Below are 27890 nucleotides of genomic sequence, written 5' to 3' on the forward strand. Positions count from 1 at the left end.
TACGATCACAGAGTCAATCTATTCACAAGGCGAGTTTTCTCATCTGGAGACTAGAGTTTGATTCCCTGCCTGGCTGCAACCTATCCAGCTAACATTGTTGGGCTTTTTACGATGATTAACGTCTGCAGACACTGAATCAACGTAAAAATTGTCGCTTTTTTCTCGCACGGTTGCCTTGCTAAATTTGTTTCAAAGAAATAAATTTTTCGAATGTAAAAATAACGCAATTTTATTTTAGAAAAAAGCTGGTGACTGCCCAGCTAACAAAATCAGCCCTTTTTACATTGATTCAACGTCTGCAGATGTTGAATCATTGTAAAAAAGGCAGATTTGCTTGATGGGGCAACACTCGCTGATCAAGTAGCCGTCAGGTATGACGTTTAATAAACGCAAATTGTAGAAACCTTTACAGCGTAAAAAACAACAATAAAAACACATTCCAACCCAATTTGAAAAGTCTAAATGGCATGAAAATTAAACATCATATTCTACGAGCTCGTACAAAGTTCATTTGTTAAAAAGCAGCAACTTTATAAATATTATACTATATCACAAGCTCAATGACTGAAATTGCCAAAGCAATAGACTCCAACAACACTCTACAAAAAACAGAAAATCTGTTCTCCGCGTTCTGAGGATATGAGAAAGACCCAGACAGCAAGTTAGTAGTGAATCAATGTAAAAAACGACTGATTGGCTGTTTGGAACCATGGTTCCGCTACAGCAGCGGCCAGCATCAAAACAAGCTATAAGTTTTGGGTTTCATCTCTCGAAACTAATTTTGTAACTTTGGGTTAACCAACAGTTGATAGAGATAATACCAGATAATAAAGAAACAGCGGTGTGTAAAGAAGGCATGCCTATCAATCACTGCGGGTTGTCGGTTGAATTGCCGAGTGGTGAGAGCCCTGGAACGGCAATCGAAAGGTCGCCGGTTCGACACCGCTCAAGAGCATGCGGCTGTGTCTTTGACAGGACACCTAAAAGACATGCCTGAAGGTGGACACGAAGGTTGGCTTCCTTGCCTTCCCGTCCACTTAACCTAAATCTTCAACTACCGGGTGTAAGCCTGGATACGACAAACAAAACAAACTGCGGGTGCCACAAATTTATAAATGCCGCTGGAATTGGGCATTTGAAAATTCCACTATGGGTGAAAGTTGTAGCCTAGGTTGGGACATGCAGAAAGCAGCCACGGTTGAAGATGACACACAAAGGCAAAAACGTAAGCGCATTAAGTTAGTTTACACTGTATTTCATACAAAAACGCAACAAAACCTGGCTTGACAGTCAAAATTAAATATCCAGCTAGTCCACTGCCTGCGTTGGAACAAAAATACTTTCCACCAAAAAGCCTTGTGGTGAAGCTGATAGGGCCGAATTGGCTTTGCTGCATTAGCGGGAAATCGAGCAGCCGTTTCCCGCAGAACTCGGATTTAAGAGTCGGGCCACGTTGCAGTTTTTCAGGTACACCTTTGTACATTTGTCCTTTGGCAACCACATCGTTTTATCTTTTGGATGACTTGAGTCCTTTCTGTACCATCGTCACAAATCAGACGGATGCGCTTTGTCGTTGAGATCAGGGGTTTGCAGCAAGACGAACGGGAGCCAGCAGAGCGTCCAAAAATGTTCACCCGGCTACCTTTTTTCTTTCGCATGGGGCACGACCCGCTGCAAACCATGTACGTGTATCGTCGTTTACTTCGACATTTTGTTGTGCCGCCAGATGTCGCTTTAGAGCTCCGTCTGCTTTCGTGATAAAATTGTCGCATCTTCTTTCCAGGGCATCGCCGGATGCTGCCTAAAAAGTTGAAACAAAGTCAAATATTGATCTAAAACTCGTAAAAATCCGATCTTAAAAACAACAAAAAAGTTAGTAACGGACAAGTACACCGTAAATATTTTTAAAATATTTACGTTTTTCGCAATGACGACCAGTGTAATGTTTTTTGCACTTGCATTGGTATCCGTTGGGGGTGTTGACACAAGAACCTCGACCACAATTGACGCCTTGGCATGGATCTCGCCTTTCACAATGTTGCCCGACAAATCCTAAAAATCGGCAATAAAATAAAAAGTTAGTTGAATTGGACTGCATTTTTTTTTTTTTTTTTTTATTTCTGACCATCACAACAAACAACAAATAACTCAAACGTACATAGCAGAAATCTGGAAAAGGTAGGAGCAACAAACCGCGAACGTTATACATGCAGTAACGTGCTTGATATGGAAATATCAAATCAGTTTAAAATATGGCACGGTCGCAACATCTCAAGATTAAGTTAGACGTTTGGAGAGTTTGGTCAATCTAAGTAAAATACAGATGCCCAAACATAAAACGTTACGCTGCTGTTCAGCAAACGTGTCGAAAACCACTTTGTTTCAAACGCAGTTTTGCATATCAAATTCGTAATGATTGTGAACTTGTTTGGAAATAAATTGAATCAATTCTAATATCGAAGCAGGTAGGCTAAGTCTTTAGGAAAACATTGATTCTCACCTGAGTTGCATTTGCATGTATATGTGTCTCCTTTTACTGCGCATGCGCCGTGCTGACATGGACTGGGTTGGCATGGCGACAACGAAGCTGTCTTTTGATTACATCGTTCTCCTGAAGAAGAAACAAACGCGTTAGGACACTGTTTGAATTGTTTCTCTACATTTGTGGACGAAAATATGGTTTTACCCTGCTTAGAATAACGTGAAAACTTAATAAACTAACTTTCCTTTACAAAGAAAATCCAATTCAAAAAGGTCACAACACTGATAACTTTCATTGGTGCATTTGCAGAAGAATTTACGTTGAAAACACGTTTTTAAAACGTCAAAATTCGAACCTGAATAACCATCGTCGCATCTACAAGTGATTCCTCTGCCACTGACAAAGACGCATTGGCCATGATCACATCGTGCGGTTGAACATGACCCAGAGTGACCCTGACGCACGCAACCGGGACGCACATCACGTGATGCGTCGTTTGCATCAGGCAAAAGATTTGAAAAGTCGATTTGTGATTGGTTGATGTATAATGCGTGAATGCAACCTAAAAAGCAAAGTTTTGGTTACAAACATTTAGATCCTTTTTTTAAAACTTGTAAATAAGTAATCAGCAAATAACTTAACAATGTAAGATTATTTTTTTGTTACCTTTGAAACTGGTAGCGTTTCGAATATGCCACATTCGCCTTGCAGCTGCAAGGATTTCGTTTTCCAAACCACCAACAAAAAGAGAAGATTTGACATCCAGGACCCCGAGAGATCCCGTCCCTGTCTTTCCTTCCAGAACAGAATTATCATTGACCGTTAAAGAGATTTTCTGATTACGGATCAAGACTTGAATCTAAAGAAAAGGAAATCGTCCACAAATGCATACTGCTTGAAGAAATGAACAAGTCTACTGCAATGATAGACTACTGTACGCAACTGATCAAAAATTACAAAAAGGAAGTTGTCTGACGTATAGCATTGTGTTTTTTTTTTACCTTGTGTGTCTCTCCATCGTTTATAGGAACTTGGCTGTACATTGTAGACCCTGGAAAACGACCAAGATCGTAGCTCAGCCGGACATGTCCGGAGTAGAACTCAATGGCGATGTGTTCCCGGGTTTCGGCCGTCTCTCCATTGTACAAAACAACGCCGTTTGTCTATTGCACGAAAACATTATTAGTCAGACTGTTTTTCTATTTGCTATTCCAGAACATGAATATAGATCTTAAATAAACTACCGGTAATATAGTATTGAATTTCAATGCAGTAGGCTTCATGCAGAATATGATGAAATTCATCTTATCGAACACTATGTATAATGGAGATAGCAAGAAGTCAGTTTGGACTTACACTACAGTCGGTACAAGCACGGTGAGTAACTAAAGATATGGTCTAACTTGCCACATTGTACTCATTTTTGCTGATGCTGAACGTATATGGAAATAAAGTTTTTAAATTTTGGTAAAACAGTCCACCACAGCCTTTTCAACGCAACGCACTAATTGACATATTTGTCAATCTGACATTTCATTGCATCAATTTTCCTTTTTTTTTTTTTTTTTTTTTTATAAAAATTGATAATAAATTAATTGGTAACTTTTAAACTGCTATATCGGCCTAATGAATAACATCAGGGTCACTTACATTGGATGTTGATAACAGCAGGGTAATGTTGGTCTCTTGCGTGCCACCTAGTGACGAAGGCATCTCGACATAGCTGCCGTTGCCATGGAAACTCAAACCGAGCAGCTGAAAAAAATTATAACAGACCTTTATTGACACACCGGTTCAATAATAATTTTAGAATTTTAACACTCCATTTTCACGCGGCAGTAGTTGTTAATATAAAATAGACTTACAGTAGCCTGCAAATTGTACTCCGTTAAAAATAATTGGAAGGTGCAGGGACAAAAGGTATATAAAAATTAACAATGGAATAAACGAATTCAAAGTACAGTGTATATTAACATCTGTGCTTTAATAACATCAACATCAAATATCTAAGCTTCAAAACAAAAATACAAAGACAAGGCTCACTTCTTCGCATTTAGCTCCAGAATAACCTGCCAGACAACGGCATTCGAATCCTGAGATACCCGATCTGATGAAACACTCTGCCCCGTTTCGGCAATCATGCTGAGAGCAAGGGTCGTCTTGAAGCACGTTTACAGACGCCCCCGGCGAAAATGAGCAGTACAAACCACTGAAATGAAATTAGTATTGTTCTTAGTCTGAGCGGCGCTGCGACAACTGAACAGTATGAACTGAATTGAAACGCTACATAAACGAGTTAGGCTAGAGCATATTTTTTTCCGACTGCTCGTTCCTGATTTGATGCCAGAACTGCGACCACATCCACATACGAAGTGCATTTTCATGATCCAGTGCTATCTTTACGACTGCACACAAGTTGGGTCCGGTATCTAGTGAATATGCGGGCCCTTTTGGAATATGGCGTTTATTGTAAACCACCAAAACCTCGCATCTCGCCAAAGGTCAACATCAGGTAAATTTGAATTTTTATTGCATCTAGATTCTAGAACCCCTAAAACGATCCCGGTCTTGAATCTACAAGTACCCGGTAAATGTTTTGTCAACTCTACTGAAAAAAACATAAGACGAAAAAACTAACCTGTATTCCCCTTGGCAATTGCATTGGTAGCCAATTGACGCATCACTATTGACCTCACATAATCCTCCATTTTCGCACTTGTGGTTCAAACAAGGGTCAAAACGTTCACTGCAGTTCACGCCACGAAAGCCTGATGCGCATGTGCATCTGAAAAGATTATTATCGGTCAACGACTCCTCAGCCACATCAAACACTTGGTTCAAGTTCTTAAGAATGAAAAAACAACCTACCTGTACGAAATGGAATCAATATCCGAAATTGGAGTGCAAGTACCTCCGTGCAAACAGGGGTGGTGAAGTGAGCAAGGGTCTGGTATCTTTTGATTGCAATGTTCGCCCTCCCTAAAAACATTTGCTTAAAACTTCCGCAAAACATGAAATTAAGCATACTTATACAACCAACTTACACATACGCTAAACGAGCATGAAATCTGCGATTTATCATAAAAAATACATTCATTTGTTATTAATTACCATCCATATGGACATTGGCAAGAAAATTGGTTGATTCCGTCTATGCAAGTTGCATTGCGCAACTGGCATGGATTGTTTTCGCAATCGTCCATGTTCACTTCACAATTGATGCCAGTAACTCCAGGGGGACACTCGCAACTGAAAACAAGAAAATTTCTGCAGATGAGAAACTGTGACTGAGCGAAAAACACGCATTACTAACCAAACGCATCCCTTTTAATTTATTGAAAAATATTAAGTTAAAAGACCTTTGTTAGTATTGTTCCTATACTTACGAATAAACAACTTCATCTCTTGATCGACAACCGCCTCCATTCAGGCAAGGTTGCAATATGCAAGGATCAATGGCCATTTCGCAATGTTTGCCTTTAAACCCTAAATAACAAACGTTAAACCAATAAATAACATTTGTTGACGTCGTTTTAAAGTAAATATCGAACGCTTCATATTGTTCACATTGGCTGCTTAGTGGTATGAAAATACACCGGCTCGTTGGCTCAACGCTTCCAAGTGCCTGTAGATGTGGGTTGGATACAATGTCCGTCCAATCTCAACAGATTTTTTAAAAGTGGAACTGGATCTCAATCCCGTTTGGCACTCAATCAAGCATATAGGAACGGATTTAGTGTAGTAGTGAAGGCTTACTAAATCACATTTTTATAAGACAGAAATACCGCAACGTTTTATGTTGAAAAAACATAAAAAAAAAACTTTGATAACACTTCATAATATTGTACCTGGTTGACAATGGCATTGGTAATAATCCGTAGCATGGATATTGCAGGTTGAGTTGTGCACGCATGGGGACATTATACAAGGGTTGCATTTGACAGCGATTGCGATATCGAGAGGTCCTAGAGTAAAAAACGACTTTGTATGTCCACTTGAAAATGATTTGTGAAGCAAATGAATTACAGTTTTCGGTTATTTACTGTACTGTAAAAAAGAAATACATGGAAATTATTAAAGAACAGCTTAAGTAAGGAGATTTAAGAATAATCGTAAAAGTGTTCAGTAATCAATAGCGTAAAATCGATAATGGTTATTCGAATGAAATACATTGCCAATCACAAGCTGCTTGGCAAGTGCAAGGCATGCTGTATTTGCTGTAACTTCAAAATTTGAAGAAGCATTGGGGGGGGGGGCTGCAGCACCAAAGCAGGTACACAGTATGATCTCATAGTAACGAAAACAGACGTTTTGAAAAGACAAGACACACAAAAGATTTCCACAAAATAATATGCTGTTGAAACAGGACAGCTCAAGACATAAGTTAAGAACTTCGTATGAAGGATGTTTCATTTCTGATGCACGGTAATTGATATTAGTAAAATGTTCAGCAAAAGCAAAATTATGGTGTAAGCAACTATGATTTTGTTATTCTCAATACAAAAAGAAACTTTTCAATTTTTTTACCTCTTCGCCGTGTATAACGTCGAAGGCACTTTTGCAATCGATCTATTGTAACAAGTGCAATGTCAGTACCAAAGATATCACCTTTACCAGTTTGAACCAGAAATAACCGGTTTCAAACCATTCAGGAGACTGAATAATTTTTTTTAATTCTATGAGGTTTTTCGAAAAGTCTGCGTCAGCTAATGAAGCATTATTACAATTGATTTAACGTCTGGCGACGTTAAACTGACGTAAAGAAACAAAATTTTGTCAAAAATAAAGACAAACCTCAAGCAAGCAGGTGCAGAAGACACAATTAATCATGCATGCAAACTTTTGTTTCTATCGGCTGGTCGCTTAAACACCACGTTAAAAAACTGCATGGCTGAAGATTTTTTTCCCATTGATTGTTTGTCATCTGACAGTAATCAACATAGAAAAAAATCACATCACCAGCTTTCCTTTTGTCCATGAAGCTTACATACCTCGACAAACAAAGCTACGTCGGGAAGAAGAAAGAATTAGGCGGCCTCTCATGCGCTCCGGTCCTGTGCAGCGAGCTATCCCAGCCTCGAGGTTGCCAGATTTGACCCAGCTGGCAAACCAACGCAAATTGCAGTCACAGTACCAAGGATTGGCCCCAAAGCCCCTGTTAAAAATGTCAACATTCTTATCAAGGTTCGTTCAATGGGAGAGTTGTATCTGTAATGCTAAGGTTTGTGGGTTCAATCCCAGAACAGGTTCCTGTATCTTTTTATTTGTAAGTTTAATTCTTTCTGTTTGAAATGAAATATGATATTATACAAGCAGTAAGTAAGCATGAATTTTCTAACAGCCTGTAGTTTAGGCCTTTTTCCCACCCATTTTGCAATTGACGTGTATTGAAAGTAGGCTATTGACAACAATTAACTTGTTAAAGTTTTGGTAGAGAGTTTGCTTTGTTACAGTAAAAACAACTGCTTAACTTGCTAACATGATCCATTTTCCTCACACGTTGTTGGTCAAGTGATGTGGAACATAACAGTAACATCAAAAAGACGGGTGCACAAATAATAGCCACTTACACATTTGCAAGGGAGATCAAATCATCAAATGCTCCTTCTGGAAGAGTTGACAAGTCATTACTATGGAGGGATCTGAGCAAAAATTGTCACTTTAAAAAATACTGTCAAGTGTAAAAACAAGATGCACACTGTTATTTCTTCAAATGCGTCACAGAGAAAAAAGTCAAACTATAACATGCAGGGAAAAATACAGTGTCCTCTACCATTCACGATATTACACAAAAAAAATCAATTTTTTGAAGAGTAAACGTATTGTTATGACAAGTTTTTATCAACCATAAATGAAAATCCGTCTCATAAATCAGTTACAGACTGCTTTTTCCTGGGATAAATGGTGTATGTTTGAATAGGATTGGATAAAGTACCGCTAGACTTTAAAAAGAACTTTTTGCTTTGCAATTTCAATTGCATTTTAATCAACCGGAGTAAAAACTAAACATGTCTGTCACATACAAACCATGTGAACCCGAAGAAACTTACAAGATCTTAAGGGAACGGAGGCCGGCAAAAGTCTTTGGAGGAATACATCGGAGGCGATTGTAGGATAAGATGAGGGTTGAGAGATGCGTGAGGTTGGAAAACATCCAGTCGTTCACCGAAGTGATGTGATTGTTACTCAGGTCTCTGAGAAGATTAAAGACACAATGATCAAATTAGGTTTAATCTTGCGCCAAGTGCCTAAAATTTGGATACCTTACTGTCCAAAACTAAGACACTGCTAAGATTATGAAATAAAAGTATAATTCTTCTTCGTTTGATCCTTTCTTTTTCGCTACTTCAAGGGTCGAAGAGCTTTGCCTTTTACCACCCTTGAGCGGTGGCAGTTACATTATAACTGGATACAGAAGTGCGTGACATTACATCATGTTATGAGTTACCAGTAACATTATCTGATACACATATACGTACGGTTATCAGTAACATTTCCGTAAGTTTCTAACCTGTTAGGAATGGCCTAAAACTATGGAAGAGAATAAACTTTCTGGAAGTGTCGTTACTAGTGTGAAATTTCGTTAACACACTTACAGCGTGGTCAAATAGACAAACTTCTTTATTTCGGTTGGAATAACCCGGATCACATTCATCTCCAAGTACAGCTCGGTGACGTCATGCGGTATGTCATTGATAGGCAATGACGTCAAAGCTTGATTGCCACATCGGACGATGGTTCCTGAGTGATGTGTATTTGTTTTTATTAGAAGTGCAAACCAAATACTGTACTGCAATCTGGAGTTTGAAGCAACTTAAAGCCACATGAAATACTACTACAGGCTGGCGGTCCGCAACAAAAAAGTTGTTAGGAAAAACGTTCAACTGCTACAGCCTACTTTAAATTTAAAAAACACATTATGCTAGTATTATATTTGTTTCAGTTGGCTGGTGCTAGTGTAGAAGATGAGGAACCTAAAAACAGTTTGAAACCGATGAAAACCATGCGGCTATGTCTTTGATAGAACACTCGAAAGCAAGTCTGAAAGTGGACATGAAAATCGGTTTTCCTGCCTTCCCATAACTTAATCCAAATCTTAAACCATTGCATTTGATAGTTCGATGAATTTCGACCTTTTCTCTTCCTTATTTATAACCTAACGTTTGACATGGCTATAGAATTCAACTCACCTTCGCAGGTGCACCTCTTAGGGCACTTTTTAATGGGCAAACAGGTGGGGGCAGGTTGGGACATTTCTTTTGAGTTGCAAACAAAGTCCTGGGTGACAATATCCGCCACGGGGAGTCCCCGGAGAATGCTTGGTTGGGAGCATCGGGGGTTCCCGGAGGCGACGGACCTACGTCGGAGCCATGTGGACATCCACGCTAAGCGGCAGTTGCAGTTGAAGCGATTCGACAAAAGATTCCTGAAAAAAAGATGACCTTTAATGATGACATTGACCTGGAAGATTATAAATCTAAACACAACTTTACATCATCCGCGATCATTAATCTATTCATCATCGTCAACCGAGGTCAATCATAGCGAACCAATGATGGATCATAAGGTCTGTGGTGCTTTGTCAATGACACACTTATATCTTGCACACGCTGCAATAAAAACAGATTTTATAGAATTATAATATCACATTTCATATGTCGCTGCGTGACCGAATGGTTAGAGCGTCTACGTGACGTTCGAAAGGACGACACCGCTCCAGAGCAGGTGGGTGCATAAAATTTCCGAAGACTTACAGTGTGTTCAATGATGTCATTGTTTTGAAAGCTCCGCCCAATACTGTTGAGATTTGATTGGCGTAAAGCGACAGGTGATTGACAGTTGACAAACCGGCAAAAGTGTGGTTGCCAACGCAGGTGAGCTTATTGTTTCTCAGCATTCTGTAACGACAATGTTATATAAAAATCTTTTTTTCTCAATTCTTTTTTTAATTTTTAAAGTTTCAACAGTGATAAACATTAATGTTGTCTCGCAATGAAGTTATACTTCTTACAAAAGTGGTACAAAGGACTTGATTCATAATCACTTACAAAGTCCTCAAGTTATTCAACCCGGAAAACATGGAGCCTCTGATGTCAGATAGCAAATTGTTGTTGAGCCACCTGCGGTAGAAATGAAGTTGATTCAATGTAATTTAATGCAAATAAACAAAAATTGGAGCTTAGTATATATTGCCTTGAAATAAGGACCGTTCGAAATGAAATATTCGAAACAATAATAACAAACGCAATGAAAAAAAAAAAAAAAGTTAAAACGCTCACTTATCAATGAAAATTACATGAAAATACATGAAAATCATGTAAAATCTTCAGCTAGCAATGCAGTGGACGAATTCAGATAAGCTTGCAGAATGTACTTTAACTTTTCAAACTGATATCTTGTAATGTGTTTCGATAAGAGATAAAATAGACCGGTGTCTACCACAACATTTGTCCCTGCTCGATAAAACCAGAAGGGTTTTCTGGTAATGGTTTGAATACGTCATAATGTATCCATTCAACCGTGACGATAAGCAGGTTGAGTAAAAATAAAGTATTTCGCAAAGAGTTTTAGCGTTTCAGAAATTTACAGTCCAATATAAATTAACTGAAAATTGATGTAAAATTAATGTGCTACCAACAACTTGAACTTACAAAGTGACGACACTGTTTGCCCCAGAAAAAGCTCCGTCCTCGATTTTCGTCAACTGGTTGTTTGAAAGGTCAATTTTCTTGAGGTTATGCAATTTTTTGAAGGCTCCAGAGCGGCTTACGATTTCTATTTGGTTGTTGCTTAAAATCCTGTCAAGAAATCCAGCACTTCAGTCAAGTAAAGCAATAAAATGCCAATATCGGCGATTTAAGCGCTTAGTGCAGTTAATGGGCCATCCCGTACGTGAGAAGAATGCTTTCCAGATAAAGAGATAATCACTTAAATGCATTGGCAAATAGACTCATCACTTAAAAAACACATCGGTAAAAAACTCACAATTCTGCGGCATATGGAGGAATATTATCCGGTATCGAGGTTAAACTTTGACCCGAGCAATCAACGGTCGTTCCTTCACATCTGCAATTACTTGGGCACTCAGCTTCAGGCGTACATTCCCCGGATAGAATAACATTGCCAGCACCTGCGTAAGGCAAATAATTATAATTCGTTAATTTTACAAGTTAAACAAAGAGGTACTTGCCTGCTGAAAAACAAAACTCACTTTTGTTTACATGTGTTCATAAAACTACGTAGAAGCATGGTAGAATCAACGTAAGTTATTTGTGATGCACTGTCTATACAAATAATTGTCTTAATTCACAATCATGGTCAAAGATATAGCTTAGAGAAAGACAGGGATAGTATAACGTTATGAGTCTCCAGGTGCGGTGTCAGGGGGTGCTAACTTGATTTTGCATTTTACGTCGCAATCTAGGCTACAAGACATACAATGATAACTCAAACGTTGTCATTCAGGGGTACGAAAAGGGCCGTTTTTTCCGAGCATTCGAAACCGTCAATACGCCGCTAATGTCAACGTCATCAAATATTACATCAGTTCCGCTTATATTATATCCTTAACGTATAAACATTCGAAAATAGGAAATCAAAAAACATTCTTTTTGAAAATACACTGCAGAGTTCAAGTTGAGGTTTATAAATTAGCAAGAAATTTGTCATTGAACAAAAAGCAGGCACGGCAAGTGCTGCATTCGCAGATTTATTAGTACCTCTTCACAAGTGATCAAGTGTGCAAAAAATTAGCAAAGCGCCCAAGAAAACTTGTAGCAAATTATTAACCTTGTGTTCTGCAAGCAAAATCTTATCGAAGAAAACTTCGGCTTATGATCAGAGCAATCACTTGAACGGAGCTGAAACGATTATTGCGATAATACAACAATGAACAATTGTCTGATTTGATGTGGTCTCCTTTTTTAAAGTGCAGATTTCTACGTCGTAATAACGATCATACACCGAGTCAACCAACAGTCAAGAGCAAACAAGTACATTTTACGATGCTGAATCACCGTTTAGCGATGCTGTTGAAATATTTTCAATTACATGTGAATTTGAACGACATTGTAACTTTAGATCGAACATGGCGAAATGAATAAAGTGAATTAGACAGTGCAAAGGTGAAGTCATGCTTTGACGTAAGATGCTTAAAAACAACACAAATGTCGTTAATAGGATATTTCAACTAAAAATCGGATATCTCGACATTTAAAAAACAAAAAGCAAAAAAAAATTGAGAACGTCCACTCAACCCTCTTCTTGGGAGGCACGCTCGAATGACATAATATGACAAGTAGGTATTTTTCACGACTTGTTAAGGGAATTTAGAGCTTTAAAAGCCCAGTGGAATCAGTGATTCGACAATTGCTGTCGATGGGCCATGACACAAATAGCTGATTCACTTACTCAAGAGTTGCTTATCAACATACTTCACATGTGTTTTTCATCTGTGACAAACTGTCAAGACATAGTTGTGGCTTTATGGCGACGTTCATAAAACAAGCGCCAGAATGCGACTATAACTTAATTTAGTTGCGATGAAGCTTTAATCTAGGTCGGTCACGCGAGATATGACATTCATCTTTGATCAAAATTTGATTAATAAATTCAAACTTAATCTGCTGGATTTTAAGATTACTTGAAGAGATTGAGAGATGACTTATCAAATCCACACTTTAAGACAACTATTAAAAAATTAAAACTGATGCGAAACTTTTAATATCGCAATGTTTCCATGTGTTTTCAGTCGAATGAATCTCTAACTTATTAAACATAAAGCGAATGCCTGAAAAAGCCTAAAAATGCAACTTAATTGCAAAATTAAGGACAACAAAAAGCACCTTGACTATGAAGTTGGTTGCGACAACTCGATGACGCTTGAAACGTCATCACTGCCGGTCCCAGGGCAATTGTGACCTCTTATTTAAAATAAACCAGACAGGAGAACTTTATAAAGAATCTTATTGAAAGCACGACTTAGGATCAAAGCAGGCCACTAATTAAATCATGCTGCTGCATATTCTGCATCGGATTAAAGACCTCGGTGTCATAGTTCGGTTTCCCGGGAAATCGTGCGTTTGATGACGGACCAATTGCGTTTGAAATGCCGATTGATAAATTAAGCCCCTAATCGGCAGAGCACTCCTGACCTGCTAGTCAATGCAGGTTGAAATCAAAAGTTCTCCATGAGGAATAGTCAACAGTGACTAAAGCTACAAAGATAAACTCAATTTTGAAACAAAGTAAAGTGAAAAAATAAGAGAACTTTAAGGTTTCCCACTCCAATTTTAATATTAGTCTTCGTGATACAAAACTAAATTCTTGATCGACACGGCACTTTTGAAAGAAAAGCTTTTGGATGTTGCCGTGGCAGAATAATTGCTTGGATACCAATTTCGTATCTAGCTTGTGTGTCTATAGAATTCCAGCCGTAAAAATAATTTCATAAATTTAACAACTGGTTGACGTTGTTTCAAGACAAAACACACCACTTACCGGGCGAACACTTGTATCTCTTGCTTCTAATGAGGGCGATCTTTTTGTTGGCAACTCTGTGAGGTCCGGCACATTTAGCCCCAGAGGTTTCCACGGGATATTTCTTGAGATACTTTGCCAACCACTTAAGATTGCAATCGCAAATGAAAGGATTCTGCGCCAAATGCCTGAACAATGATCTCAAATTAAAAAAGAAAAGCACAGCATTAAAAAGTTGAAGTAGAAAAGTTTTCTCGAATCATAACTGATTGGAATATCACAACATGGCACCATAGCACGCAAAACGATTTTCTACTTTTTAGAGTTGCCTAAAAAATCTAATCTTGGTAAAATCTTTCACTAAACTGAACTCAGCAGCCAATTATTTTTCTATTTAGTTTAGTAAAATTCGTGCAAAAACTAAACAACTCACAAGGTTTCAATGGACCGTAGAGGGTCAAACACTCCTCTGGAAAGCGATTGCAGCTTATTGTCGTAAAGTGACCTGTCAAAGAAAGCAAAAACGATTAAAACACACACAAACGATACGTTGTTTCAACATAAAAATCCACGTAAGCTGATCTTGAAATTCAATGAATTGTGAAGGGACCAATCAAAGCTAAGTCCTTTTTATTTTCAAAATATTTTCTTAAAGGAAACTGGACACCAGGTGGTGGAGTGAGTCATGGTAATAAATCGCTTGGAAAATATGGTTGTTTGAGCTGTTTCTTGAGAGGTTGTTTGTTTAATCTGAACTAAACAGGTGGTCCGTTAACAAGGACTTCAACCATTGCTTCAACCCTAAGATAGCGATGACTTTAGATTCAGGCAAAGTTTAGTTGAGACAAGGGGCGAAGTAGCCGTAGGGGGAGCGGTTTCAACAAAACGCAATGATATTTAGGTATAATCCGACGTTGCAAATACACAATGAATAAAGTTACTTTTCTGTGTTCTAGAGGGGCAATCGCCACCCCTGGATCTGCCACTGGATAAGATGTCAACTCCTGACAAGAATTTTCAGTTGCAACCCAATCAGTAAAAAATCGAAACACGGGAGTCGTTGGTTTTAACGAAACACGACGTTGTTTCAATGAAAGTTTAAAATGAAGGTATTATTTTCATCAAGGGATAACAGTAGGAAGGAAGAGTAAACGTGAAGTGTTATGAAATTTCAAGAAGCAAAGGCTTCTTAATTTTGTAATACAAACTGTGAAACCAAACAGTTTCTTCCTACATGAGCACGATAAAGTTATTTTCTTCCCTTTACAGCAGCAAACACTCGATTTAAATGTTACTTCAACGCGTCCAGACAGCAAAATAACACAAATAAATTGATAACTCGGATTAAAAATGTAGTACCGTTTACACTCACCTTCTACGATATTAACAGTAGTGTAAACAGGGCTTAATCATTCAAACAATCGATAAAAGAATCGTAGGTGAAAATATGTTTGCCACTTGAACAATTCTAATCAGTGAGAAACGGTCGATCAATCTACTTCGTGAAGGTTTTGGCCTAGATAGGTTAGTTAGTGTGTTTGTTAAACATATCTCAAACTTTAACATGAACTGTCTATCTAACCACATCCGTTCTGTTCCTGCGAGTATATACGTGAACTTGGAGTGAATCATCCATTGTTTTGTGGTGTTTTCATGTTGAAAATACTGTAGAGAAAATTTGACAAGCGCAATAATATTGACACTGTCAAGATAAGCAGTTTGTGACAGTCAAATACAAAAATGTTAAGCCAAAGTTAACTTTTGATGTTTTTAGTCGATCACTGTTTGTCTGGGTTTTTTGACGGTTGAGGTGCGACACAGACTAAATATCCTTATTTTAAACACCAGAATCTTCATTGAATACAAGATTTCCTTCCACCACCTTATAATTTCGACCGCGCCACACCAAGTATATTAATTACTGATCACTAAAATACTTGAATCTACAAATAAAAAAAACGAAAACGGTTTTCCGGCCAGAAACGCAATCTTTTTTACGTATACGCAATGTCAGCAGACGATGATTCAATGTAAAAAAGGACATAAAATTAAAGTTTTTGTTTTATAAGTGTAATTTTCTTTATCAAGTGTGTGTGGTCTGCATCAGATGTCACGTGATCCATCGTCACGAGCTTAAATCGCAAGTTGTACGAGCTATCGGGTATGAAAGTGATACAGCCGTTAAGAGCGAACGTGTTGAAAACCCGACCACCACTGGAATGTGACAGTCACAGATTTGCATTGTGGGAAAAATGATGTTTGCATGCAAACGTGATTAAACGGGATTGGATGGACTATTGGGTCTTTGTTTGCAAATTTCTTTTTCGTGTTTTAAACACTCAGGAAGGAAGAACCCGATAAAATAAAAGTTTGTTTACAAAACCGGTTATTAGTTAAACAATTTTAGCAGAATGAGTAAAATTTGCAGACCTGCAAAGCGTACATACGTATCACATTCACAAGGTAAACATCCACCAGCGACGTAGACAATTTATCTTCATTAATGGGAGAGTTTTCAAAACTATTACTGCAAGCAGAAAAATTCTAGATAGCACTAAACTGGCTAGAATGCCAAAAACTTTAATTTATTTTGTGCACTATGTGGCCCATTGAAAACACTGAGTCACAACAAATAAATGTGTTAGTATCGCACAACGAGTGCTAAGGTACAAGCAATGCTCCAAATACAATCGTCAATATAGCGAAACGCTGTCTAAATAGTTTAAAAAATTACTAAAAGAAACAATGGAATTGATATGTTTCAAAAGTAACAGGTAGGCTACAAAGCCTTTTCTCTGTGACAATCTGTTTTTGGTAACATTTTGAGCGCTTTTACTTATTCAGCTTGTAAGGCTTTAAGTTAAATAACGACAGGCAACTCACAGGAGAGTCAGGGATGTAAGGCCCTGGAAAGCATCTTGTCGGAGGCAGGTGATCTTGTTGGCGTTCAAAAGTCTGCAAGCAAACAACACAATACTAGAAAATTAATACAAGAAACTTGCTTCATTAATTACAAAATTTAGTAGTTTTATTCTCTTTCCCAGATTTATGGCTGGTTTTTGAAGGTTTGGATTAATAGACCGAGGAGGCAACAAAGACACTATTCATAGCATAGCTCAAGGGGACTCCATTGCGTCTTTTCAATCAAACGTCCGCTTTTCAGAATCGAACTAAGAAACAGATGAGTTTATGTTTAGCCAGTCAGGGCCAAAAATCTTTTTGACTTTTTGTGTGGGCTTTGTCTCTGGTTTTATAGAATACAGTTTTTGAAATTGATGTTTGATCAACCCTCTACCGCATTAAATAATATAAATATAGCCTCAAAGCAGCAAAAAAGATAAGTGAACAATAAACTTACAAAAGTTGAAGTCTTCTTAAGCCTTGGAAGATTCCTTGTGGTAAAGATTCTATTTTGTTGCCATAGATAACCCTAGAGAAAATACACACAGTTAAAATTTTCCTGCATTAATTAATGACGAATTACACATGACGTAGCATACCATGACGTAATCACAAATCGTGTCATCAACTCACAGTGACATGAGTCTTGATAATCCTTGAAAAGCATCGGCTTGAATTTCTCGAATTTCGTTGTTGCTTAAATCTCTGCAGAAAACATTGTCGAATGACGTCATGTGATAGAAGATGGCATCAGTGCGAAAATATTTAATCAGTGTTAACGAAAGATTAGTTTAAATATTTAGACAAGTCGAATTTTGTAAAAGAACATGAGAACAAACAAAACAAAGAGATCAAATTAAACTTGATATCGCTCAAGGGGAAATGATTGGCACAAAACAATTTGGAAACCTGCAGAACTCATAATTTACTCGTCGCAATTGCCTTCTACTACTTTGTTATGGAGTGAAATCTGATCTAGTTTGGTCATTTGCGTAATTTTGTATGTTTGTGTGAACTATTTGCAGCAAAATAAGATTTTTTACTGTAGTTTTAAGATAGGGGCAGATAGATGAAAGGTGAGTCTCATACTTGATCCAAGCATCGGGGGATGAGAAGATAAGATTCTCATAGTACTAAACCATCGAAAATAACGAGAGTATAGTGGCCAGTTCCTTTCTCTTGGCCGCCTTGCCTTCAGGAACTACACCCCATCCAATTTATTACACCCTGGGTATAGGTGAAGGGCCGACAAATACGAAAAATCCAATGAAACATTTCAGCATTTCGCTCGCACTTTTCCTTCAGTAAAATGTCATACAAATTTGACCTTTGAACTCTTCGGGGATGGATGAATTACTGACAAACAGGATTTAAAAAGCTTATGGCATTACTCAAACCAGGGTGGCCTTGCTTTTATGTTAAACAAGGGAAAGATGTGAACTTTGAGAATCGAAACATTAAAGGCTTTACGCAGCGACTGGTTTTAATCGGCAATTATGATGTAGCAAAAAGATTATACATTAGTTACAAAAAAGTGACGCCAGTTTTTGTTAGTAATCTTGTCTAAAAATAAACTCACATGCGTTCTAGGTTGGAATATGACGAAAAAGCGTATGCTGGGATCACTTCAATCCTGTTTTGCTCCAATCTCCTGCAAAGAAAAAAGAAATGAAAGTAATTTACACCTTTTCTCCGTAATACATTCACTTCTTTTGTTGTCGGGTCCTGGAAATTCCGTATCAGGATATTTGCACGCTTAAGGCAATTTTACGGAGATACAAAACGCTATACATCAAGTGACGAAAAGTCTGAAAACCGTGTTTTGATGATGTAACACTATAACATTCTGACATCACCATCCGAAATTATTTGGCGTTACCATTATTTGCAAAGACATTGATGACGTCTTTGAAAATCTTCAATTTTTTTTAAACATAAACACTTACAATTCAGTGACGTCAGAAGGAAAGTTGACCGGGAGCATGGTCAGACCCCGGTCCCGGCAATCCACTACCCCGTCACTGCAGCTACACTGGGAAGGGCAGGACACCTCCTCACAGGATGGTTGGCTTCTGGTGTCGAAAACTGTCAAAGAAACTTATCAATTACAAAAGGTAGTGTCCATACTGAGTAGATAGTGTTAATTAAAAAATTTCTGATAATGCTCGTCGAAGAGCATATAAAGTTAAAGCAAAAAAAGCCTTTTATGAAAGCAAAACTAATACTTCGCCAATAACTTTAGTGAATGTAAAACCCTGCGTGGCTTGGCGGCAAATGTGGATGCCTCAAACAACTTTGAAAGACATAGCAATTCTCAGAGCGTTTTCGTATTGTAACCACTATCACAAACGAATCATAAATTCATGAATATGTGGCCATAAAGTTGTCATAGTTTGTTTAAAATACCTGTCCCCGAACAATATTGCCTTTAGCAAGTCATGCGTGACCAAGGTTGCTTATTTAAGCGAAGCGACGAAAGGCGAGATTAAGTCCTTCATTATTTCCGCAAAAGCATATTACTGAACGGTATTAGGGAAGACAGTTTGTGGTTCCGGTTGGTATACAGCTCGGTCATTCAATAAGACGCTAAACCACTAATTTACACAACAAAAGTCACAAACCGTGTACTTACTGACATAATAGACTAAACAATGACTTTTGATACTTATTGGCATGGTGGGAACAGAAATTGTTTCTTTTTATGTTGAGTCAACGTTGTTATACTTTGCAAGAGCAATAATAATTTACTTACCGTTGCAAGTGAAGTCGGAAAGGTGGGCCACGGCCAAGTTAACCCCTCGAAGTCGAGGGGGCTCATAACATCTTGTGAACACAGCCATTTTGTTACGATCTTGCAGCCATTCGGCCAGCCAAGCCAAGTGGCAGTCACAATGCAATGGGTTAGTATGCATGCGGCTGAAAAAAAGAAGACAATTGCTAAAACGTGATGGAAACACTGCTAACAAAACACAGTTTGTCCAGATATGATCAATGATTTGAATTCTTACGCTCCTTTAATCCTAATGAACCTTGAAATAATTTTTCGATAACCTCAATTTACTACATAAACGTCAGTTCTTTTAAACGTTGCCCCCAGTAAAAAAGAGCAATAAAAACAGTTTAAATTCATACAAGGTTCGAAGAGATTCTTTTCCTTGGAGGACTCCAGGAGAGATTCCAGTGATGTTGTTGTTATTCAGGGTTAGAACCTCCAACTTCCTCAAGGATTTGAAAGTCCGATCTTTGATGCAAGAGATCCGATTGTTATCCAGTAGTCTGCGGAAATGTAAGATGCACGTGTGAGCTTGTGTCCAGTCGTTACTTAATTAGTGGAAGTGCTTTTCTAACAACTATCATTGGACTTGGGGGGGGGGGACAAGCTCTCTGGTATCTTAACCAAAGGAGCAATCAGAAACATTCTGTACAAACACTCAACGAGCATGTCTGGACTGAGTATTGAACCATGGAGCTTTCGACTGGAAGCCGGACACAATCCCTGTGCCCAAGATCTTTAATTATCTTGGTATCTTCCAAATATATTTTTGAAAATTTACTACCACGAGAATATGAGCTAAACATTCATGATAGATAAAACTGTTAATATCTTGCTAATTACTGCAGGAGTTCCCATACGCAACAGTGTGCAAACCGTAAAAACACGAAAATGAGCACAAGCTACAAGCAAATGCCTCATATATGACCAGTGTTGTGTTTATCTGTGCTGTATTTTGTGTTCAATATGCCATCAATCTATTTTTACAAGCTGCTCTAATACGTTATATATGGTTTACGCAGGTAACATGCTTCGCAGGGTAACTGGAAGCCATTAAAATTCTTTCCTTAAAATACCAAACAAAATCGACTTTTTGTTCTCCGTTTGGCGCCTCGTGATTTCAAGGTGTATGACTTTCACCACATACGTAAAGATTTAAAAGATTTTCGAAGAGACAAGGTTTGTGACTCGCATAACTTCGGAATTATTCGTCAAAAATCGGAAATTCTTATCATATGACACATCATATAAAAGGAGTTTTTGTCCGAAAGTGTTCTGATGAGCACAGAAATTTATACAAGAAAACTCGATCATAAATAAAACACAGCTAAAGTACACAAATGCTCCATAACATGTTCTTCAAAGCTGATAATGACAGGTTGTAATATGTTATCGTTGACCTATTTACTTTATGGCAATCAGCTGCTGCAAAACATCAAACAAAATCTTAACTGCTATCATAATCAAAAGATGAAGTAAGAATATCTCTAAAATTAGCCATGTGTAAAATTTAATTTTGGTTAAGAAAAATCGTCGAGAAACGTTGTATAAACGGAGCAAAAACGTCGTTTTTCTGTAGGTGAGATGAGATGATGAAAATGCAAGTTGTAGCTTTTTGAACGGAGATTAAAATAAGTTCTTCTCAAGTTAGCATGAAAACTAAAACAAACTTAAAACAGGATTGGAAAACGATAAGAACGCAATTAATTGTTACACAGGATTGCCACAGTCCTTCCCAGACTGCAAAATTTGTTATTTTTACATTGATTTAACGTCTGCAGACGTCGTAAAAATACCAGATTTTGCAGTGTGAGTTTTCACAAAAGCACTAGTGAAGACACATGATTTGCGAGGAAAAATTAGACATTTTTTTGTTCTATTCAATATATTGTTGTAGTTTATTTAGCTCAAAAAACGCCATTGTCCTGTACAACGATAAAAAACAGCGTGGGGTGAGACTGTTGACTAGAGATTGTATCTCTCACAGCAACGCCAGTGGCCTTGCTTTAGGTTAGCTTCTCACGAAATAAATGAGTTAAACTGTGATTTAGCTGCAAATTCAGAAAGAGATTAGGTTAAGGATGACTTGAATTCATAAAAAAGTCCTATAAAATGAGTTATTTGAGTTATGCTGGCATGCTTTGGCAAAAAATTTTACAATGAGAACTTGTCTTTTAACTTCAATCCAACGTCAGGTTGAAATAAATTATTGAAAAAAATCTCAAAAGTTTTAATGGTCTGTTTTTCCAAAGTTATCACAAGGAGAGCACTTAATGGCAATAACAAATAGAGCATGATTGTTGGCTTAGCGGGTAAAGTAAGCAATAGATAAAGCAAATATATACTTCGCTTATAAAAACGTCATGCAAGACCATAATTTACCCAGTTTTATCTTCTTTTCCACGCTGTGCGATAAATTTTAATCAAACTAAACCTGAAGAACTTTTGCAAACGTTTCTTGGACATGAAGCAAACACTTAACAGCTTTTTTTTCGGTTGCCGTATGTCAACGTTGAATCACGTTAGACTTGCAAGCATGCTTTAAAAATATGTTGGATGGATGTAAGAAAACGAGTTGGATGTGGTTTCAGTGATTAAAAGAGTTAGTTTTGAAAGCGTTAGCATAGCCCAAGCTAATGTAAACAGTCTTGTCAGGTGCCAAGGTACCTGAAAACGTCCTTTATTACATTGATTGCACGTCTGCAAACATTAAATCAAGGTAAAACTGCAGGATTTTTTTATATTACTGAAGCACTTCAAAAGCAAACTGCACGGTATCTATACGAATGTGTACGGAAATCAATCATAGGAATCAATTTTCATTAATAATGTTTCACCCTGTGCTGGATTAACTACAAGTTTGCCAATGCCAAGTCAGAGTAAGATATTGCGTTTGACCCAAGGCATATTGCTGTTGTGTTAATGAAATGTCATAGCAACACAGCAAAGTAAACGAAAGATAAATTTACAATACTTGATTACAAGAAAATGCTTCAGGGTTGCCAGAGCAATGCAATGGAGCTGTTAAAAAAGAGACAATTTTGTGTCGTCTACAAGATGTGACAAACAGAAGCTGAAAATTGCCATAAAGAAATCTACAATATTCCAAAAATTTACCGGTTTCAAATCTATGCTTAAATTTCAAAAAAACTTTTACGCGTTACGTAGGCAAAGATTACAACATTTCATCAAAAACGCGTCTCGGTTTTTATACATGAAATAGCAGAGTATCCAATAAGCAAATCAGTCATTTTTTACATTGATTCAACGGCTGTAGACCTTCAAACGAACGTGAAAATGGAATTATTTGCTAGCTCGATAGATATCCGTTTGCCCAATACTTCAGACGTGGTGCTAAGTTATGTTCCGGGAGCTTGCCTACCTATTTCAAACATCTACATATACGGATTTTTCAATAATTATCTCAAGATTTTTTAGCCCTAATGTCGACGGGTATCGTCGAGGAATGTAGCGTGACAAATTTGAAATGCCACAAGCATGTCAAAAATAAGCTGCTTGCCACAGAGATTGCGTTTGGGTTTCACAACAACTTATGTTTTGTTTTAAGAATAAAAAAGAAAAAGGCATATGTCAAGGGCTAGTTGGCAGGTATGGGGTGAAGTGTGGTTAAGGGCCATTGAAGTCAAGAAAAATTTCATAATTTACTTTCCGGCTAAACGCTTTTACCCTGACAAACAAAAACTGCGCTGGTAGTCAAAATCGGGCTCTGCTGCACCATTATCAGAGCAACAAGCAAAGGTTATCGCACTATAACCAGGCCCGGATTTAGGGGGGGGCAGAGGGGGCAGTTGCTCCGGGCCCCCCGACTTTTGAAGGGCCCCCCTATGTGGAAAAAATGCGATTTTGTGTTATTTTTTTCCTTTTGGCCTTTAAAGTTTCTTCAAAATGCTGTGCAGTACTGGACTGATGCTACTGTAGACGTAGAGATGGTTTTTCGCGCCGTAGGCGCAAAAAATTTTTTTGCACGGGGGCCCCCCGATCTAAAAGTGCCCCGGGCCCCCCATCAGCTAAATCCGGCCCTGACTATAACGTACCTTATTTCATTCTATCAGTTAATTGTTCGGAATGAACCAAAAATATTTTCCATAGAAACTTAGTACAAAACAAAACAATTTTGAACCAACGAAGACCAAGAAATTTTCCGCAGAAACGAAAAAAAAAATGATCAGAAATATTTCTATCTTGAATAGCCTTAAAGTAAACTAACTGCTTATTGTATTGACATTAGAAGGAGATGACATAAACACAATGCGGTATTAAGAAGACTTTCGTAAACACATCCAGTTAAAACCTATCAAACCTGATACTATCTTCTGGCACAAATGACCTTTTTAGCAAAAACTTATGTTTGGACAAAAATAATCTTTCGCAGCTTTCAGAGCACTGAGTCAATGCCGCTGACACATCAACAGTGCCGTTAAAGATTTATATTTGGTTTGTGAACGTTCTTTCAACCCCAAACTGATGCTCAGTGATGAAATAAAAACGACAATGAATAAAAATAAGATCAAGTTAAATATTAGTAACATTATGGCAAAGGCAGACACCGATTTGTCTTTAAATATAATAGAAAGATTATTATCATATTGCTTCCTCAAAACTCCAATATTCAACAACAAGCCGGTCAGCAATAATTACATTTTAAACCTTAAAGTTAGTTTTCTTGCAAAGCAGTGCTTTTTAATGTTGCCAAGCGTGAACTAACGCGAAAAACGGAAGTTTTGTTGCTTTGCCTGACAACAGACGTTTAAGTTGCAGTCTAGGAGTGCCACTTTTGCTAGCTGGAATGCAACTAGTGTTATCAATTCTTCTTTTCCTTGATTCAACGTTAATTAACATAAAAAGGATGTATTTTACCAGTTAGGTCCACAAATATGGTGAGCAGCATCAGCTACCACCACACAACAACAACAACTAATGCAACTTTTGCGTTAAATTTTACGTTTCGTTGGCAGTATCATTAAAAGGTAACCGCAAGCATGTTAGTTGGGCTAAAATCAAGGCAAGTGTGAAATCATAATATCGTAAAAGGCATCAGCAAATATTCTCACAGGAAAACATGCTTTGATGTGGTACAAGGAGGGTTTTTCTCTGATTCTCAGCAGAAAGAGTTCAATTATGCGAAATTAATGCGAAAATCATGACAAAAAATACCAAAGTTTATGCGCCAGATATAACAGATTTAAAAATAGGCTACCAGTATTTGAAGTCAACCACTGGAATGTACGTACGTCTTAGCAAAGTTTCAGAAGTGATTTCGTCCAACTGGTATTAACACCAAACCGCTTAAAATCAAAGCAATAGTTATAATACTATGGGTAGAGAGTAGGAAGTAATGCCTATTTTGGAGAAAGAATACTCCATTGGTATAATTCGAAAGACGTATTTTTCAGTGACAAGCATCCAAACAGAAATCTATCGTATAAGACTTTTAGTTCAGCAAACGTGTAAACTGAAAGTAAAAAATAACTTGTCGTGTAAAAGTCAAACATTTGATGAATATGTTTAAACTTTGACCTCTCTTGAGAAGTCAATCACTTTCGCTTCGACCCTGCATAGCTTGACAACTCACTTTGTAGCCTGAGGGGGGTTTTGAACTCGCCTTAACATCCTCTGAGATTTACTGTTGCCTTGCCGAAAGTCGTTGGACACAAGGCAAGAATGACACAGACAACACATCAACCGTTTTTTGTATTGATTCAACCGAATCAATGTAAAAAAAAACGGTTGATTTGCTGTCTGGGAAGCTACTTGCGAAATCAATTACTTGTTTGTTGTATCAACGTCGCTTTATGTCACTTTAGATTGATAAATAAGTCTGCCATAAGTCTTGTTTTGATTAACCCTTTAAGAGAAACGTCACTTTTAATCCAAATGGCAACACTGTTTGCATCAATGTAGTTATTATCCACTGAAGCTTTGTCTTAAACATTCGTGTTTTCCTACCCCTGCTATTATTCAAATAGGTTTTTATAACCATCCAAGCTAAATATAAGAATCATATTAACCAAACAGTCGTGCATGTCTTAGTGAAGCCCTTGAAAGATTTTGCCGCCTTCTCCAGCTCGTTAGAGTGCCGGGGTATATCACAAAATAACGTCGAAAAGTAGTAATTACAATAAAGTTGATTTCAAATACATCAAAAATTTATGGTTTGTTACTGAATGTAAGATTTCTTTAATGTTCATCAAGCATACTCTACCGTTGAAACTAAGTTACAAGATATTTTGACGCTGTTGGACTGCATGAGACAACAAATGACTGGGCAATATTAATTTCATCTGGTCAACATCTGAAGACAAAGAATCAACTAAGGCGCAATTTTCAAGGCATATCTTCGACAACTTTTCATACAAAAGGGCAGTGGGTGCTTGAAATCAAGTCTGACAGTGGACGAATGTTAGCAAGGTGATAAAGAAATGAATTGGTAAAATATTCAATGCTGCTTATAAAAAGAAATTATTAATGAGAAAAAGGGTACATCAAAAAAACGGCTATGATCAAAAATTCCTTAATGCTGATTTTTAAATCCATAGCCTAAAATACAAAGGGGTAATAAAAACTGTAAAAAATACTACGTGGTAGTTGCAATGATTTTTATGCCAATCTTTGGAGAAATGCTTTGAGTTTATAGCTCAAATTTCTATTTTCGAAGACTTTATCAAACAAAGCTTCAAGAAGATCCCAAAGCACTTTCCAAATATGATCAACAAGTTACAAAAGGTTGTGTGACGTGATATGACACCATACTCAAGTTAACAATTCTAGTGGCCACTCAAAATGAAGATTCATTTGCACAGCCGCGTCTCGAAAAGTAGGGACACTCAAATCAATGCCAAGCAAACTATTGTGTGGCTAAAAATTTACAAAAACTAGACACTTAAAAACCCTACGCCATTTCACAACGATTAAAATTGACTTTTTCAAAAACCGAAACAAGAAATAAACACTACAGCTTTAAGGCTTGAAGTTCCGGTGAGACTTGGCTGTACTCTATTTTAGGGTAAGATTAGAAAAATATTTTGAGTTTCTAAGCCTTTGTACCAAGAGAGTTAATCTTCTATCAGCGGCTTAGGCATGTATCTAATCCACCATCATTCAGTTGAAAGAACCCTGAGACCAATAACAACGCAACAAACTTTCTTTGAAGATCACAAGCAAAAAAATTCAAGTTTAAACAAATTTACTGTGTGATTTTCGTGTGGAACTCCAAAAGAAATAAAGCGCAGCATTTAACGACCAATATGTTCTAATGTTCTATAAATTCAAAAACATAAAATAGGTTTAAAAAACACTAAAAATTATGAACAGATTTTTTCGTGATCTGAAAACATGCCATCATATTTTTCCAGTTTAGAAATTCTTAAAATACATGAACTTTGTTGGATTTATTGTTCATTTACTGCAACTATTAGATGACTATTATAATATTGTAACTATTGTATCACAGGCTTGCCAGATTGGCCCTTTTGGGGCCAAATTTGTGAAATTTGGCCCTTTTTAGAGATAGTTGGCCCCAAAAAAAATTGTTTGGCCCCTTGGCCCTTTGTTTTCAATATTTGGCTCTTTTTGGAAACAGTTGGCACATACTATCAAACTAGCTATTCAAACAAATGTATTTCGGAAATTGAGACTGAAAAGTGTTATTACGATTTTTTAGACAGTGTTTAGCTGACAATGTTTATGCCAATGCCAAAGATTCGAGTGGAAACACTGTAGAAGATGAAGATTTGGAATTGTTCTTGTGGAATGTAGACTGTGTTGTTGTAATGTTTGTCTTTGTTTGTCATATTTTTATCCTGCATTGCGAGAAAGCGGACTTGAGCGCTATGCATCGGTGTACCCCTTCCGACGTACACCTGACCCACGCTGCAGCCGACGGCAATGTCTGTTTCCGGTTGTCTACTCTATTTATGACTTAAATTTAGTACTTCTACCCATTACTCAAAACCGATCACTGGGTAGAGGCAATTATCGTAAAGTTTCTTGCCCAGAGAAACAACAGCAAGTGTGGGTGGCTGGAGTCGAACATGCAGGGTTTCGACTGCGAGCCCAACGCTCTAACCACTCGACCACTGCTGTCATCAAAAATATTGTTTTTCTATTTGCATTGTAACCGTTATTGACGTTGTTAACGTTATTATGTTTTATTAGCAACGTTGTTAACATTATTGAACAATTTGGCTCTTTTTTACCCAGTTTGGCCCTTTTTTCGACATTGTTTGGCTCTTTTTC

The 27890-nt window shown here is 37.5% G+C and overlaps 1 protein-coding gene across 1 annotated transcript in view; it reads right to left on the reverse strand.

Moving 5' to 3' along the window:
• Nucleotides 1-213: 213 nt before the first annotated feature.
• LOC145771367 (slit homolog 2 protein-like) overlaps nucleotides 214-27890 on the reverse strand; it is a 43703-nt gene continuing 16026 nt past the window's right edge. The window contains exons 4-34 of the mRNA XM_082583122.1: nucleotides 19994-20137; nucleotides 19614-19777; nucleotides 18808-18946; nucleotides 18441-18512; nucleotides 17495-17566; nucleotides 17319-17390; nucleotides 16844-16915; nucleotides 14394-14465; nucleotides 13982-14148; nucleotides 11468-11612; nucleotides 11134-11280; nucleotides 10531-10602; nucleotides 10237-10380; nucleotides 9673-9908; nucleotides 9079-9223; nucleotides 8533-8676; nucleotides 8053-8124; nucleotides 7474-7637; nucleotides 6331-6447; nucleotides 5869-5968; nucleotides 5594-5731; nucleotides 5351-5461; nucleotides 5121-5267; nucleotides 4526-4691; nucleotides 4133-4237; nucleotides 3484-3645; nucleotides 3149-3341; nucleotides 2838-3044; nucleotides 2501-2611; nucleotides 1918-2052; nucleotides 214-1801 (exon numbers count right to left, since the gene is read on the reverse strand). Coding sequence (XP_082439248.1) covers nucleotides 1464-1801; nucleotides 1918-2052; nucleotides 2501-2611; nucleotides 2838-3044; nucleotides 3149-3341; nucleotides 3484-3645; nucleotides 4133-4237; nucleotides 4526-4691; nucleotides 5121-5267; nucleotides 5351-5461; nucleotides 5594-5731; nucleotides 5869-5968; nucleotides 6331-6447; nucleotides 7474-7637; nucleotides 8053-8124; nucleotides 8533-8676; nucleotides 9079-9223; nucleotides 9673-9908; nucleotides 10237-10380; nucleotides 10531-10602; nucleotides 11134-11280; nucleotides 11468-11612; nucleotides 13982-14148; nucleotides 14394-14465; nucleotides 16844-16915; nucleotides 17319-17390; nucleotides 17495-17566; nucleotides 18441-18512; nucleotides 18808-18946; nucleotides 19614-19777; nucleotides 19994-20137 — 4273 coding nt within the window. The 3' untranslated portion in view covers nucleotides 214-1463. The remainder of the gene's footprint in view (nucleotides 1802-1917; nucleotides 2053-2500; nucleotides 2612-2837; nucleotides 3045-3148; nucleotides 3342-3483; nucleotides 3646-4132; nucleotides 4238-4525; nucleotides 4692-5120; nucleotides 5268-5350; nucleotides 5462-5593; nucleotides 5732-5868; nucleotides 5969-6330; nucleotides 6448-7473; nucleotides 7638-8052; nucleotides 8125-8532; nucleotides 8677-9078; nucleotides 9224-9672; nucleotides 9909-10236; nucleotides 10381-10530; nucleotides 10603-11133; nucleotides 11281-11467; nucleotides 11613-13981; nucleotides 14149-14393; nucleotides 14466-16843; nucleotides 16916-17318; nucleotides 17391-17494; nucleotides 17567-18440; nucleotides 18513-18807; nucleotides 18947-19613; nucleotides 19778-19993; nucleotides 20138-27890) is intronic.

Source organism: Aplidium turbinatum, chromosome 5 (assembly GCF_918807975.1).
Source record: "Aplidium turbinatum chromosome 5, kaAplTurb1.1, whole genome shotgun sequence".
Lineage (NCBI taxonomy): Eukaryota > Metazoa > Chordata > Ascidiacea > Aplousobranchia > Polyclinidae > Aplidium > Aplidium turbinatum.